Here is a 15,868-nt window from a genome sequence, read left to right on the forward strand (position 1 = left end):
CTGAACCTTCATGCAATCAATTAGAGCTGTAACTTAGAATATCCGGGACCTTAACAATTGCTCCAAGGCATACCTGGTCTTTGCATTTTTACAGAGACACTCCATAGATATCTGCTTTTCACAAGAGTTACAGCTCACCGATGGGACTCGTGCACTACTGTGATCTGAATGATCTGGGGAATATGAGCCACTTACTCTTACTATAGCCGCTTAGTGGCGATTCTTATTAGGAAGGGGCTGCCATGGCACATACATCGTGTCATTTGTGACACTCAGGGCAGATTTGCTCTTCTCTCAGTCAAAGTTCTCTCCCTCTACGGCCCCAACACCGACCCCCAGTTCTTTGCTGAAGTATGGAGGCTGGCTGGGACAGTAGGTCCTGGAGCGATTCTATTGCGTGGAGATTTTAATGTGGCGCTTGATCCGGAAATGGACAGACCTAGTTACTCCAAACGTCCTCACCCTTATCAAGCGACTCAGTTGCAACTCATTAATGATGATTTTGGTCTGGCTGACCTTTGGCACTCCCGCCAAGCCAACCGAATTGAGGGTACTTGCATAAAATGGCTCGCCCCTTGTGGTCGCGAATAGATTACTGCCTGGCGTTAAAGGATGCACTGGCTTGGACGGTACAGATCTCACACTTACCGAGTACACTCTCCGATCATGCTCCTGCCTTCCTGGAGTTGTTACTTCCAGACAGCCCCCATGCTTTCACGTGGAAACTTGCAACTGGAGCCCTGCAAGATCAGGTGTTCACTCACACACACAGATGAACAGTGGAGCTACTGTTGCGCCCAGGCACACTCACTTTCCCCAACTATCGCCTCATCCATTTTAAGTTGATCCATTAATTATACCACACCCCTGAGAAACTGTTCAGAATGGGCCTGGGGACAGACACTCTTTGTGAACATTGTACTTTCCCTACTGTTAGTTTCATTCACCTTGCTAGGGCCTGCCCGACAATCTCCAATTATTTGGCTGAAGTATTTATAATGATTGATGCCATTATGGGACGTCCTCCTGAGCGCCCTCCTAGGGTTGGGATATGTCTAAGAATTGCTGCCCGAGATGCTCAAGTTGACGGCGATCCTCCTCCTGCTCGCCAAGCACAGGTTTGCGATGCGATCGGGTTGACGTGCATTGCAGCTTGCAACTGACTTTCTTAAAAACACAGCATACTACCAGGAACAGCTCACTGCCTACTCGGAACTCATGCCCATACGTTCTTGACCTAAAGATATCTGCCACCCCCTTAAAATGTACCTTAGTGCCCGAGCGGACGCAGCGGAGAATGGACGATCCGATGCAGAGTCTGGGTCTTGAGTTCCAATAGATGCTGTTGCTGTGTAATAACAACCTGTCTTAAAATGTCCACAATTACTGTATTTTGCAACCCACTACATTACTTGGGCCTTACTATACATCTACCTTAATTGTAATGTTGTAACATGCCTCCACTGAGTGTGTTTTTTTAGGTCTCACCTAGCGAACGCAGCGCATGCGTTGCTTCGTCTTGGCGAGACTATTGTTGTGGGTTTTGCGCGTGAAGGGAGACAAACCATGTGCGCGTCCGAACAGGCGATGTGCACGAGCATGGCGTCTCCTCTCCGCGCTCACACGCTCCCACTGCGCGCTTGTTAATCATGTTACTGATTTTGCGAATCACTCTCCTGTTGGAAAGCAGTTTTATGCTTCCACAGACCTTTCTTTGAACTTGCTCCTCTTGGGATCTGAAAAGGACAACCTAACTTGAGTGGATCAACCTCTCAACCTCTGCGCACTGTTGCTGCTAGTGAGTCACACTAGAAAAATCATCATTTTCAATTACTTTTCAATTCTTTCACAAAATCCTTTTCAACATAACCAAATTCACCTTTCTCCTTTGAAAGTGTGATATTTAATCATCAATTCTTTTACAATAAATTCAAACATATATTCAAAAACAACAGTTCATAATTTCACTGTATCAGCAAAATACAATCTTTTCTTTGCAACTTATAGTTGATGTAGCCCGATGCATTTCGAGTCCTAGATGGACTCTTCCTCAGGGGCCTAAAAATATGAAAATCTTATGTCAGTAAATTGAATATAATATCCAGTTTTATCAGGTTCAAGTTTCAAAAACCCACAGATGCTCACTACAACGTAATATCATGTACAAAACATAATAATAATGGCTGCTTCATTCACTTTTAAACCTTTTTCATCTAAAAACCACCACCATTGCACCTTAAAACGTGAATGTGCTGAAAAAAATGTATACTCACAACCAGACCACGAGGTTGTGATACCTGTGAACGAAAGTTCTGACTGTAAATACATGCTGAAACCGTTCAACCAATGCCCTGAATCTAAAAACCGCCTCGTCGAGCGTCCGCTTACCTCGAGTCTCTGAGAATGTAAAAACACCACGTTTCCGTCTCAATTCAAAATTGCCACCTACAACGAAAGTATTGCAATCCTTAGCTTCGTGTTACAAACTCCAGTAGTATCTTCCGCTAACCCCCCGGGCACCCATTCTTACCTCGACGCTAGACACCAACTCCTAACTCCACTCGTTACCAGTTACAAACCCAACACCGGGCTCGCCGGGTTGAAAACACGCTCTTCCTCAAACAACATAGAAAACGGACTGGTTCCAAACTTTCGGACGCGCCATTTTTGTAAAGTCTACCAAAAACGAAGCCATCAACACTCGGGGAAATATACTCAACAACCTCGAGCTACACGGAAACCCTAAAGTACTGACCTAATAAAACCACTCACTACCACTTATGATCGAGGCAAAATAATGAATAATGAAAAACGGTGAAAAATAAATAAACGAGAAGAAATAAAATAAAAATAATAATAAGTGCTCAAAAATAAACATCACATAGGGGTTGTTTACAATTTAAATATAGTGCATTTTAGTGCAATTCAACCATTCAAAAGTACATGTAATGAGAATATGATCAAAAAGTTCACATGCTAAAGAGAGGCTTGGCCAAAACCTCTACATGAATCTAGCCTGGCATGCAGTATTTGTTTTACAAAAAACATGTGTAATCTATCTTTTCATTTAAACCTTTAGGTTCCTGGGTCCCTAGGTACCGAATCCAAAATATCTCTCTTTGTAGGAGGGATCTAGTAAGATCCACTCCTTCTCGTGATTCAGTTTTCTCCAAAACTGAGAACTGTAGCTGGGATATGTTGTGCCTGTTTTCTGTCCAGTGTTTAGCTAAATTGCTCTTGATGTTAACATTCCTGATAGTACTTTTGTGTTCAGATATTCTTGTTTTTAGTTTTCTTTCCGTTTTCCCCACGTACAATTTGCCACAAGGACATTTGATGAAGTAAATCACACTTTTGGAATTACAATCACTGTCATGATGTAAGTCGATGGTTTTTCCTGTCTGGGGATGATGCAAAGTATTCCCAACAATTACATTGTGGCAATGCACACAGTTCATGCACCTTTTCATCCCTTTATGGTTTAATCTTCTTTTGATTATGGGTGATTTCAGCAACTCCTTTAAGTTTTTCGATCTGTTGTATGCAAACATCGGTTTTTGCTGGAAAATGCCTCCAAAGTCTGGTTCGTGTAACAGAAGTTCCCAGTGTCTTATTATTATGTTTTTTATTTTGGATGAGCTTGTGGAGTATTTTGAAACAAACACCTGTCTGTCCAGAATCTTCTTAGGTTTCTTTTCCAGAAGATTCTCCCTGTTGAACCTGGCTACCTTATCCTTGGTTTGCTTTAATACACTCTCCGGGTAACCTCTGGATGCATATTTTCCTTCTTGTATTTCTAAATGTTTTTCCAAGGTCTCAGATTCTGAGCATATCCGTTTTATCCTCATGTATTGTGACATGGGCAAATTCATTTTTAAATTCTGAGGATGAAAACTCTGAAACAATAGAGAATTGTTAACATCGGTCTCTTTCCGAAACACTTCAGTTTGTAATGTTCCATTTTTCAATGACAGTAAAACGTCCAAAAATGCTATTTCGTGGTCACTGATAGTATGAGTGAACTTGATTTGATCTACATGAGTGTTTAAAATCAAGATTTTTTCTTCCAGCATTTCTCTGTTACCTGACCATAATACAAAAATATCATCGATGAATCTTTGATATATCAAGCTATGATCCTGCCATTCTTTATCTGAAAAAATATGGTCTGCTTCAAATTTAGCCATATACGTATTGGCATATGCGGGAGCCCCCGCAAATCCCATTGATGTTCCATTCTGTTGTAAGAAGAATTTTTTGTCCCATTGGAAATAGCTATGGTATAAGCAGAAATGCAACAATTCTAAAATGAAAGATTTTTCTGCTCTGATGGTTTCTAGCTCCAACAACGCCCATTCCACAGCTTCCAGTCCTGCTTGGTGAGGTATCGAAGTATAAAGAGATTTTACATCTATGGTGCATAGTAGTAGATCTTGTGTTATGGTAATGTCTTTTAATTTCTGCAAAAAATGGTTGGTATCTTTTGTGTAGGATGGCCACTCTTGAACGAATTGCTGTGAGAAAGTATCTATATACTGCCCCAATGGTTCAAAAATCGTGCCACAACCTGTGACTATAGGCCTCATAGGAGGGTTCATTTTGTCTTTATGAACTTTGGGTAGCATATAAAGGCGGGGTCGCCTGGGATTCTGTACTGTGAGGAATTGTTTCGTAGCCATTGAGATATGACCAAGTTCACACGCTTTATCTAAGATGGTTTTTAAGGTCACTTCCAGATCATAGATGGGGTCTTTGTCCAATTCCAAGTATGTCGATTCGTCAGACACATGTTCATTAACTCTTGCTTCATAGAATTCTTTATCCATCACTATTATTGCTCCTCCTTTATCAGCCTTTTGAATGTGAATATTCTCATTCATTTGAAGTTTTTTTAAAATGTTCCTTTCATGAACTGATAGATTCTTTGTTTTGGATCTGTGAAAACTCAATTTCTCTAGGTCATTTCTCACTGCTTTTTCAAATGCGTCCAAGATTTTGTGCGAAACCGGAGCTTGGTATTTAGATTTAACTTTGAATTCCATAAATTCAGTCGGTTCTTTTACTTCTTGTGTGGGAACTACATTGGTGAAGAAATGCCTGAGTCTTAACACTCTCATAAACTTGAACAATGCTATTTCACTTTCCAAGATGTTTGTGTCATAGGTTGGGACAAAACCCAATCCTCTATTCAGTACTTGAAGTTCTTTAGATGTTAACTCAGTTTTGGAGATGTTCATCACTAGATTTACTTGGTGCTCCTTGTTCTTGCTCCTTCTCTGGCTTCTCCTAGTTTTTGTTTTGGTTTTCCTGGTGGTTGTGTTAAATCCCCTGCCTGGGGAAAAGAAGACGGCTTTGATGTAGTTGCTGTTTGGTCTGATTCTATCTGTTCACTTGGACCAGGTGTCTCTCCAATTTGTGTTTGAGCTGATGGTCTAGAAGCACTTAAATCGGTGTCTGAAACTAAGCTCTCCTCCGAAGTGTTAGTTGGTTTTTTTCTAGGTTGATAAGCTCTCCTCTGGGCATAGACTTCAGCCCAAGTATATACTTCGTTGAGCTTATAATCAAGCGTGTCCCTCTTAAATTTTCTTAATTTTCCTTCTTGAATTTCCTTGGTGTATTTATCCAACGTGATGTTAATGTCATTCAAAGTTTTATCCCAATCGTCCTTTTGCATCCTGCCTTCTAGGTTTTGTTTGATCTCATCAATTTCACGGGTCAGGTCTGCAATGACTATCGCCAATTCCTCAATCAGTAACAATATTAAATCTAGTGAACACTTACTTAATATTCGATACCATTTTTCCATAAAATCTTTGTTCAAATGGAACCTGTAAAGCATAGGTTTGATAGACATTCGTAATCCTCGTGGAATCCTTTTTTCTTTATGGTACTGAACCAGGGTAGATGCATGGAGTTTTTGGCTTACTTCTCTTTTAGCTAGAAATTGTAGTTGCTTCAATTGTTGTACTATCGTGTTGCCTTGGGCATCCGAAGTCTTTACTTCTTGAACCAAAGAGTAGATATCTGTTGCTTGCTCAGCAGTGTATGCCAAAGTTTTTGCTCTCTCATCTGTGAGGCTTGATATTTGATCAAACGACATCTTTTATTTCAGTGGGTGCTCTTTCCGTTTGGACAACGTGACAAAATGAGTTTAATGGAAGGAAGGCACTCCTTTCTTTTACAATATATAATTTTGTTCCTCTTATTTTTCACATGCGTGCTGCAGCGGTGGCACGTTTGTCCTACTTCCGTGCCTGCTAAACTACCAACCTAACTTGAGTGGATCAACCTCTCAACCTCTGCGCACTGTTGCTGCTAGTGAGTCACACTAGAAAAATCATCATTTTCAATTACTTTTCAATTCTTTCACAAAATCCTTTTCAACATAACCAAATTCACCTTTCTCCTTTGAAAGTGTGATATTTAATCATCAATTCTTTTACAATAAATTCAAACATATATTCAAAAACAACAGTTCATAATTTCACTGTATCAGCAAAATACAATCTTTTCTTTGCAACTTATAGTTGATGTAGCCCGATGCATTTCGAGTCCTAGATGGACTCTTCCTCAGGGGCCTAAAAATATGAAAATCTTATGTCAGCAAATTGAATATAATATCCAGTTTTATCAGGTTCAAGTTTCAAAAACCCACAGATGCTCACTACAACGTAATATCATGTACAAAACATAATAATAATGGCTGCTTCATGCACTTTTAAACCTTTTTCATCTAAAAACCACCACCATTGCACCTTAAAACGTGAATGTGCTGAAAAAAATGTATACTCACAACCAGACCACGAGGTCCACGCGTCCGAAAGTTTGGAACCAGTCCGTTTTCTATGTTGTTTGAGGAAGAGCGTGTTTTCAACCCGGCGAGCCCGGTGTTGGGTTTGTAACTGGTAACGAGTGGAGTTAGGAGTTGGTGTCTAGCGTCGAGGTAAGAATGGGTGCCCGGGGGGTTAGCGGAAGATACTACTGGAGTTTGTAACACGAAGCTAAGGATTGCAATACTTTCGTTGTAGGTGGCAATTTTGAATTGAGACGGAAACGTGGTGTTTTTACATTCTCAGAGACTCGAGGTAAGCGGACGCTCGACGAGGCGGTTTTTAGATTCAGGGCATTGGTTGAACGGTTTCAGCATGTATTTACAGTCAGAACTTTCGTTCACAGGTATCACAACCTCGTGGTCTGGTTGTGAGTATACATTTTTTTCAGCACATTCACGTTTTAAGGTGCAATGGTGGTGGTTTTTAGATGAAAAAGGTTTAAAAGTGCATGAAGCAGCCATTATTATTATGTTTTGTACATGATATTACGTTGTAGTGAGCATCTGTGGGTTTTTGAAACTTGAACCTGATAAAACTGGATATTATATTCAATTTGCTGACATAAGATTTTCATATTTTTAGGCCCCTGAGGAAGAGTCCATCTAGGACTCGAAATGCATCGGGCTACATCAACTATAAGTTGCAAAGAAAAGATTGTATTTTGCTGATACAGTGAAATTATGAACTGTTGTTTTTGAATATATGTTTGAATTTATTGTAAAAGAATTGATGATTAAATATCACACTTTCAAAGGAGAAAGGTGAATTTGGTTATGTTGAAAAGGATTTTGTGAAAGAATTGAAAAGTAATTGAAAATGATGATTTTTCTAGTGTGACTCACTAGCAGCAACAGTGCGCAGAGGTTGAGAGGTTGATCCACTCAAGTTAGGTTGGTAGTTTAGCAGGCACGGAAGTAGGACAAACGTGCCACCGCTGCAGCACGCATGTGAAAAATAAGAGGAACAAAATTATATATTGTAAAAGAAAGGAGTGCCTTCCTTCCATTAAACTCATTTTATCTGAAAAGGACACCCAAACCAAGCAAACAACAACACATCACCGACCTGGTCTCATCCTACCTAGATCCGACAGGATGATAGGCATGTATTGTAAAATTCTGCAGGTCACTCTAGTGTAGCCTCTTCCTTAAGCACTGGGTCTGCCTATAAAATGACGAGCAGCGAAGCACTCCCTCAAGAGGAGATATATACATGCACGTAGAAGATGACTGGGATCGAAACGCAGAACGAGGCAGGCTCACATTTAACCCAAACAGACAATTATGGAACTGTGCTACGACTGTGCAACAAGAAAAACAGATTATGTATGGTATGACCAAAGAAAAGAAGGCTCTAAATTGAAGTTGACAATAGCATTTCGGATTAAAGAAGATTTTCTGATTTATTGTGAAAACTATTTTTTAAAACATTAGCCAAAAATGACGCATTAGGAAATAACAAAGTATTCAATAACAGCATTAAGGGAAACCCTTTTAATTTCCATTCTTAGGACCTTGAACTTCTTGTCTTCCTTGTTAACCCACTTCACCTCTTCTGTAACTACTTCCTTGCACACTTGACGTGCCTGATACAGACCAATATTTTGCTCTTTGTAGATTAATATAAATTCATACAGGGTATCTCAGTGATAGCAAACGTTTGCTCGAAATGTCAATCTGCACATGTCAAAAAATAAAAACACTATAATTAAAAAAAAATATCTCACTTTCATCATTCCAACCTTATTTAAATCTTCATTAATATTCAGAGGTGAAGACCTACCTGCACCATTAGATTATGTACCCACTCACTTATTTTAAATTGCCGCGTTTATTTATTTGTTTGTTTACTAGTGTCAAAGTTGGCGCTTTCACATTCATAGAGGCCGCGCCCGTTTCTTTAGACAAGCTGCGACTAAAGAAAGGTACGTGGCAGCGATTGAAATGAAAACGCAGCATGGGCGGTTTCCCCAAAAAATTATTTGTTTGTCAACTTGACAAACAGATGCTTTTTTTGTCAAAGCGCCCCATGCCGGTTTCACTTTGTCGACCACGCCCCTTTTGTTAGACGGGGCTTGTCTACAGAAACGGGCGCGGCCTCAATGAATGTGAAAGCACCGCAAGGGTGCTAGTAATTTACAATGCAATAGGTCTCACATTTGCGAGAGTTTAAGCGATTGGATTGCCAATAGCTCAAACTCTTGTAAATGCGAGACCTATTGCATTGCAAATGCTTGTTTAGCCTTGTCCCTAGTTTATCCCCGCTCCCTTGCTCTATTTTCTATACAGTGGACTATTGAGGACAATGTATATATATCCTGATGTGTGTATCTTGTCATAACTATGATTCATGGTCACTGTATATTGTATACCTATGCACTTTTTAAAACTTGATAAACTGAATTATAGAAAACAATATTCTCCACTATGCTATCAGTCTCTGTATCGACGAATCTTCAGAATACAATCTCAAGCTGACTCCTGGATGGTGGCTTTAGGTCAGGATAATGGTGTACTCTATATAAGCCTTCATGCCAGACTCCCACTCAAGACCTGGCAGGAGCGATCCGAGAATGGATGATGATTAGAAAAGCTTGCAGCTCTGTGAGTCATCATGTTAAAATAGCTAGGACACAATGCTGTGCCATAACTGAGTCCAGCCCTTGCTTTTCAGCAATCATGGGGGAGGAATCTTACTTCTATTAATTGTACGGGCTCTCCACTGACTTGATTTGTCAGTTATTCATCATGATGTCTACATTCTGGTATAGAGTCCACATTAAGGGGAGATTGGTATTTCCCAGGTTTGCTCTTGATTCATTATGTTTGGATCCATATGACTTTCTGGACCTCCTTAGAATTCTTGGGTTTCCCTTGTGTTCACTGGTCTTTAAATGGAGTGATACAAGCCAGATTAGACAAAATACTGGTAGAACTAATTTTTAATAAAGATCCTACAGAGAACCTTGGGAGAGGATGTGGTGTAACGGCCAGAGCTGCCGACTTTGGAAATGGGATCCAGGTTCGAGTGTCCGCTTCAACTCAACATCGTGTGATTTTAAGCATATCACGTAATCTCCTTGTGCATAAAAAAATGTATGTGTCCTTATTTAATGTAACTAGTGCTCATATAAAGTGCTCCAATACCTTTGGGTCGAATTTGCGCTATATAAAACTGCAAAAAATTGCTGTTTATACCCTCCCATTGCCTTTGCAGCACTGTTACTCTGACTGTTTCCCTGCTGTCCATTTGAATATTTTGTTACATATTTTAAACTATTTTTGTTAGTGTAAGATACAGTGACTGTGAGTTGATAATGGTGTTTTTCTTCATCGCTCAGAACCACACTGAGAGATGTAACTGATGTGAAATGGTAATTTGGAGCAATTATTCCTCTGTGTCTATGGGAAAAGCCTGCAGTGAGAGAAGGACAGGTTTTGTTGAGACGGATTGGAGCCTCATTAAATATAGTCCATATTATGTAAAACAGTTAAGATTGGATCTTGAAATCGTGACTGGATCCCACAGGGCAGAGCGCCAATCACCCTGTCAAAAGTGCACAGCCCTAGGTCTACTATTACTTTCCAATTTGGGCAGAAATAGGTTTTATGGGTCTATACTTTGTCTGAAACGGATATTGGACAGCTGGTTGACCTTGTGTCAGTAGGCACTAGTCAAGAAGTCTGGATAGGTAGAACTGATTAGTGACCTACCAGCTGCAGTGGTGGACATTGGTAGGTGGCTCTCTGCAGAAAGTGAAGATCTGTCCTTTCCTAGAATTATTTCAAAAGTGTAGTCACAACCTCGGATTCCATAGTTTACTACCCCCACCCTGCTCCAACCCCACCCCGCCCCACTGCCCGCTGCATGCCCACCACCGGCCACTACCGAGTTCCACCCTACTGGTAATGCCCACACACCGGAAAAGATCAGACCTACTGGGCCCTACAATTTTGCTTTTGAAGAAATAAGCCCCTTTTTAAAATTTCTCCTATAGCATACTCTGATGATAAATAATCTAACACAACTAAATGGGCCAAGAATTAAAAATAACAGAGTTCTCTAATAGGAATATTTTTTTGAAAATAGCTGATGCCCTGATAGTCGTACATATTATTCAGTATAATGGAAAGCCCACTGCCTTAAGCTCAGAACTACATGTCTATGGTGGCAGTTATAAAAAGTGTCTCCTGTTAATTGTGTTGGGCTATTTCTTACCAGCCCATCTCAGTCCATTTTTTGGTTCAAGCCTACTAGACAGTCAAACTGTCTGTATGCAAAAGACCTATTGTGGGAGCTTAGAACATATCCTTTGCTTACTAATGCATGACTTTAGTGTCACTCTAATTTATTTGTTTTATATTCAATGGCTTTTTTTGTCCCTTTTGAGTGTGTCCCGGCCCGGGAATATATCTTCTTTATTGTCCTCCTGACAGACTGACTTGTGTCCTTACACTGCTTACTTAAAGTGAACCTCTTTTTAGGTCTCGCATCTAGCTGTGCACTGCACGGCAGTGCTTGCGCAGCGTGAGACATTTTGAATGTGAAAAACGGGGAATGTGAGCTGACCTAGAAATCGCACACGCTGGTGCGTGTGCGTTTCCTTTTGAGCTCCCACATTGGCCTTTGTGTGCGTCTTATTCTGAAAGACTCCACGCAATTGGCCCGAGGCGGGCGCATAGCTCTACCCATGGTACCAAGCGCGTAATAGACACCAATAGGCTGTGGGAGGAGCAATGATCGTGACCAGACACAGGCGTGACGCGCGCACCACTTTGCTTCTTAGCTGAGCTTGCCTCCGGGTAAATCCTGCCCACTCCTTCCACAGCACCAGCACGGGCATCCGGAGTCACTGCACTCACTCCTACCCCCTCCCCGCTGATGAATTTATGGCCCACACTTTTATGGTGATGAGTGTGTGATTTATCAGTACACGCGAAAACAAACACGGCTTCCTGCAGGGAGGTCCCGCGCTATCAGTGCTTTTGAAAACTTAATTTATAGTATGGTTTCAAAAGAGAGAAGGGGAAGGGAGGTTTCGGGAGCGCAATGATCATTATTTTTCATCAAAAAGCGTATTCTGACTTCATCTAAACACAACAACCCTTACACCCAAAAGAGACCTATAGTGAATGTTCAATGCGGTATGACGTCATGGCTACTATGTACTTGGTAGGGTTGTCAAGCGTGGCTATCAGCTCTCCATCTGGAAGCTGGCCCGGCGTGCACGCAGGCGTGAGAGGCTATGCTGACGTGGTTATGCCATTATCGTGGAGATGGCTACGTGGCGGTAGGAGGCAGGCCTGGTTTAAGAGGCCTCTGCAGATCAAGTGTTGTTTGCACCGTGAGATAAAAGCTCCCGTTTGCCATTAACATAGACCGCTTTGAAAGCAGCTCCGCCGGCCTCACTGCGTTAAGATGTTTACCACAGCTTTAAGTAGACCTGCGTCACGTGGCACTTTTACTCAGGCCTCCCTTATTGGGACTTCCGGCTGGCTCTCCTTGTTTCATTACAAGCATGCGCTCCCTTCGTGCACCAGTGTTACAAGCTGTTATTGCGCCAGTCAGTGAGTGCCTTCTTGTCAGATGTGCCTCTTTGAGGGAGGTGTTTTTGTGGGGTACAAAATGTTATCTAAATAGAACTGGCTACTCTTCACGTTTCCTAGAGGTCTCTTCCTACAGCCCACTTGTCTTCCTCATGCCTCCAGGAACTTTCTTCTACAGAGAGATTTTATCCCTCCTGTTTAGGCCTATGCAGAACTAGGACATGGAAATCACCTACATTTTGATGAGAGACCGAATGTGCTACTAATATGTTGTGTTGAAACTCTGGATTGGAAATAAACCTTAAAGCGCTGTATTGATCTGAGTGAATCGATTTCACTGTTCTCAAGAAGCGCTGCCTCGGACGTCGGCTGGTTGAGACCCAAACATATACAATTTAAAAAGAAAGAAAAATGTGTGAACAAAACCAAGATGTTTCGCCTTAAACTCTACCACGCAAAGGGCTGGCAAATAAGAAGATCCCCTTGGACAAGCCTTCCAAACTCCCCCAATGCGCTGGTATCGTATACTGCTATCAGGAAGGGCCAGGCTGACACTCTGTCATTTTCTCGGTGGGTTGCAGAGTAAGGGGGTCCTTAGAAAGCTTGATGGGTTGTTATCACCCAACTATGCTCCTGTTACCCCATTTTGAATGCGGTGTTGATTGATTTAAGATTCTAGTCCGGCTCTGCTATCAGAGATGGATTCAAAATTGCCTGTAAAAAAAACGCAACTTCTGTCAAAGGTAACATGACTAAAAAAGCAAACTAGAGATTCCCTGTATCCACCAGATATGCAAATGTGTGCAAAATATTTTAAGTTGTTTAAATGTTTAAATTACATTTATAATTCGCTTATTACCCCCCCACCCCCTGGCGAGGTGTCAAATCTCTTTAGGTGAGTAACACGCTACCCAGGAGCCCAAAGTTAGCGGTCAGTCCATTAGTTCGTTTTTCATACTTATTCCATGCATTCATGCCAGTTTCTTTGCAGCACATTATTGACACGTGATCATTAGAGAGGGATATTATGTACGATGCAATTGATAAGATAGTTATGGTTTCCCGAAAGCACTTAAGACCGATAGGCATGAGATTTAGAGTAACTTGTATGCAGAAGAGGCAGGCAAAAGGAAGAAGGGACACAGTGGCAAACTTAAACAAGCATTTGCAATGCAATAGGTCTCGCATTATTAGAGTTTGAGCTTTTGGCATTGCTAAATAATGCAATACCAATTGCTCAAACTTTAATAATGCGAAACCTATTGCATTGCAAATGCTTGTTTTAAGTTGGGTACTCCATCAGAGTGCATGTGTTTTCTAGGGTTCTGGCTACCGCAGTGGTTCACAAACGTTTTAGAACCACAGCCCAATTTTTAGAATAACAAACTTTCATGACCCACCTAGCTTAACTGGACTTGAGGTGGGCGATTTTTTAAATGTAACTAAAGCATTGTGTGGTAGCGCACTGTCATTTACAGACAACACATTTTCAATTGAAATGGCCACTAAATTTGCCGGCCTGCAGTTTTACTGATAAAGCTATACTGCACACAAATGACAAAGTGAGGGAATTCGGTTTCAGTAATATTTGTGCATCACCAAATAAAGTTTCTTGACTTCTTTTGATCCTTTTAAAATCTTGGTTTCCATCACACTTCAGATTTACATAAAATCGATTATTTTTTTCTGTACTAACTGCTTAATGTGTGCAGTTCATTTACAGTGCATATTGTTAAAAAAAAGATATCCGGCTTTCACTTTACCTGTATCCCAGCAAGATTTTTCCATAATTCACCTTACTTTTCTTTCTCTAACTGCAAAGTTAGAGAAGTTTGAGAACACCAATCCCAGTGATAAAAAAAATAACCAGCAATTTGTCAGAATACATAGTCTGATATTTGACTTCTATCTTTGAAGCACAGCAAATGTGACAAGATATATACAGAATTTAATAACATCTTTATTTATTGCTAGAACTTTTGCATCCCACCCAAAACTGTCTTGCAACCCACATTTTGGAAAACACTTCTCTCTCCCTCCCCCCCCCCCCTCCCCACCCCTCCATCTCCCCCTCTCTCTCCGCCCCTCTTCTCTGTGTTGCTGTATCCCGCCCATGCTTCTCCCTTGTACTCTCACCTGATCCGCTTTGCTTCCCCCAACCAGCTGCGCCCGAACAGTTATTTTTTTATTGACTATTGCAAGTGGAGCCCGCTACCTTAGACTGATAAAAAATGAAATAAATGGTGTCTGCATCATTCTGTAGGCACGGGCATGCTTGGTGACGCATATCCATGCCTACAGAATGAGAGTTGTCATTCATGGTCCCTTTTTTCTTCCGTGCAAAAAGCACTGCTTTTTGCAGATGCTGTTCAGCATCACCAAAAAACATTGGCAAAATCAGTAAGTCCATGCTAGTGCTTGGTTTTAGGCTGGAACTGCTGTCCCCTCTGATGAGGGCTCCTAATGCCCTCAGAATACACGTATGTCCTTCTGATGCGTGGTCAGCTAGTTCCCAGGATGTCCATGTGCCCCACAGATGCTGGGACAGGGTATGGTTTAAACTGACTTGGAGCTGGAGAGAAAGACCATGGGGAGGTGGTCAGAAGCACGTTTCACTGGCAGAATGCAAGCGTATCTGGGAGGAACAGGGGAACGACCAGAGAGAGACCGAATCAGAGCAGACTGACGAGTAGAGCAAGAAATAGATAGGCAGAGACAGACCGGTGGAAAGCAGGGACTTACCGGGCGGTGTGATGGCACCGGAGAACAAGGAGTGTGATGGGCACACTGCACCCCAAATAGAAATCTCTTCATTACCCAACTGTAGGCCAGGGGCACATGTTCCTTGTTCGTACTAGGGCAAGTGGCACCCTTTCTACACCACAGATAGACCGATAGATAGATGGACAGTTAGTGAGGCAGAGACGGGTTGGCAAAGATAGATGGATCAGTGTTGATAGAAATAGACAGTGTGACAAAGCGAGGAATATAGCTAGATCCAGATAATGATAGCTACATGGCTGTAGACATACATAGACCTATATCCATAGGTGTTAAGGTAGATGGAAGGAAAGTCGATCGCTTTAGTTGATAGTGTGCCTACCCTTTCTTTCTCTATTCTTCTCCCTCTTTTTGTGTGTCTCAATCATGCCCTGTCACTGCCTCTCCTTGTCTTTTCCTATCTTTATCCCTCTCTCTCTCCATTATTGATTTCTCCCAAACTCTAGCTACCCACCCCTCTTCGTGTCTGTATTTCTCTTTCTGTCTCCCTTTATTTCCTGGACTTCTCGCTCTTTTTTCCTCTTGCTCTCCCTTATCTTCATCACTCCATTCTTTGCTCGGTTTGTCCTTGCTTCTCTTCTTTTATCTCTCTATCTCACACTAGGTCTCCTGGTCTTTTTCTGCCTCTCCCGACTTTGTGTCCTCTTACTGTCTTCTTCCTTCTCTCTCTCTCCTCCCCATCTCTCTCTTGCTTTCTGTATCTCTTTT

The 15,868-nt window shown here is 41.5% G+C and overlaps 1 protein-coding gene across 1 annotated transcript in view; it reads left to right on the top strand.

The window, feature by feature from the left end:
* The first annotated feature begins 8,058 nt into the window (after positions 1–8,058).
* LOC147709132 (uncharacterized) overlaps positions 8,059–15,868 on the top strand; it is a 2,423,108-nt gene continuing 2,415,298 nt past the window's right edge. The window contains exon 1 of the mRNA XM_086925884.1: positions 8,059–8,163. Within this exon, the coding sequence (XP_086782010.1) occupies positions 8,059–8,163 (105 nt within the window). The remainder of the gene's footprint in view (positions 8,164–15,868) is intronic.

This window comes from Lissotriton vulgaris, chromosome 6, assembly GCF_964263255.1.
Source record: "Lissotriton vulgaris chromosome 6, aLisVul1.2, whole genome shotgun sequence".
NCBI classification, from domain to species: Eukaryota; Metazoa; Chordata; class Amphibia; order Caudata; family Salamandridae; genus Lissotriton; species Lissotriton vulgaris.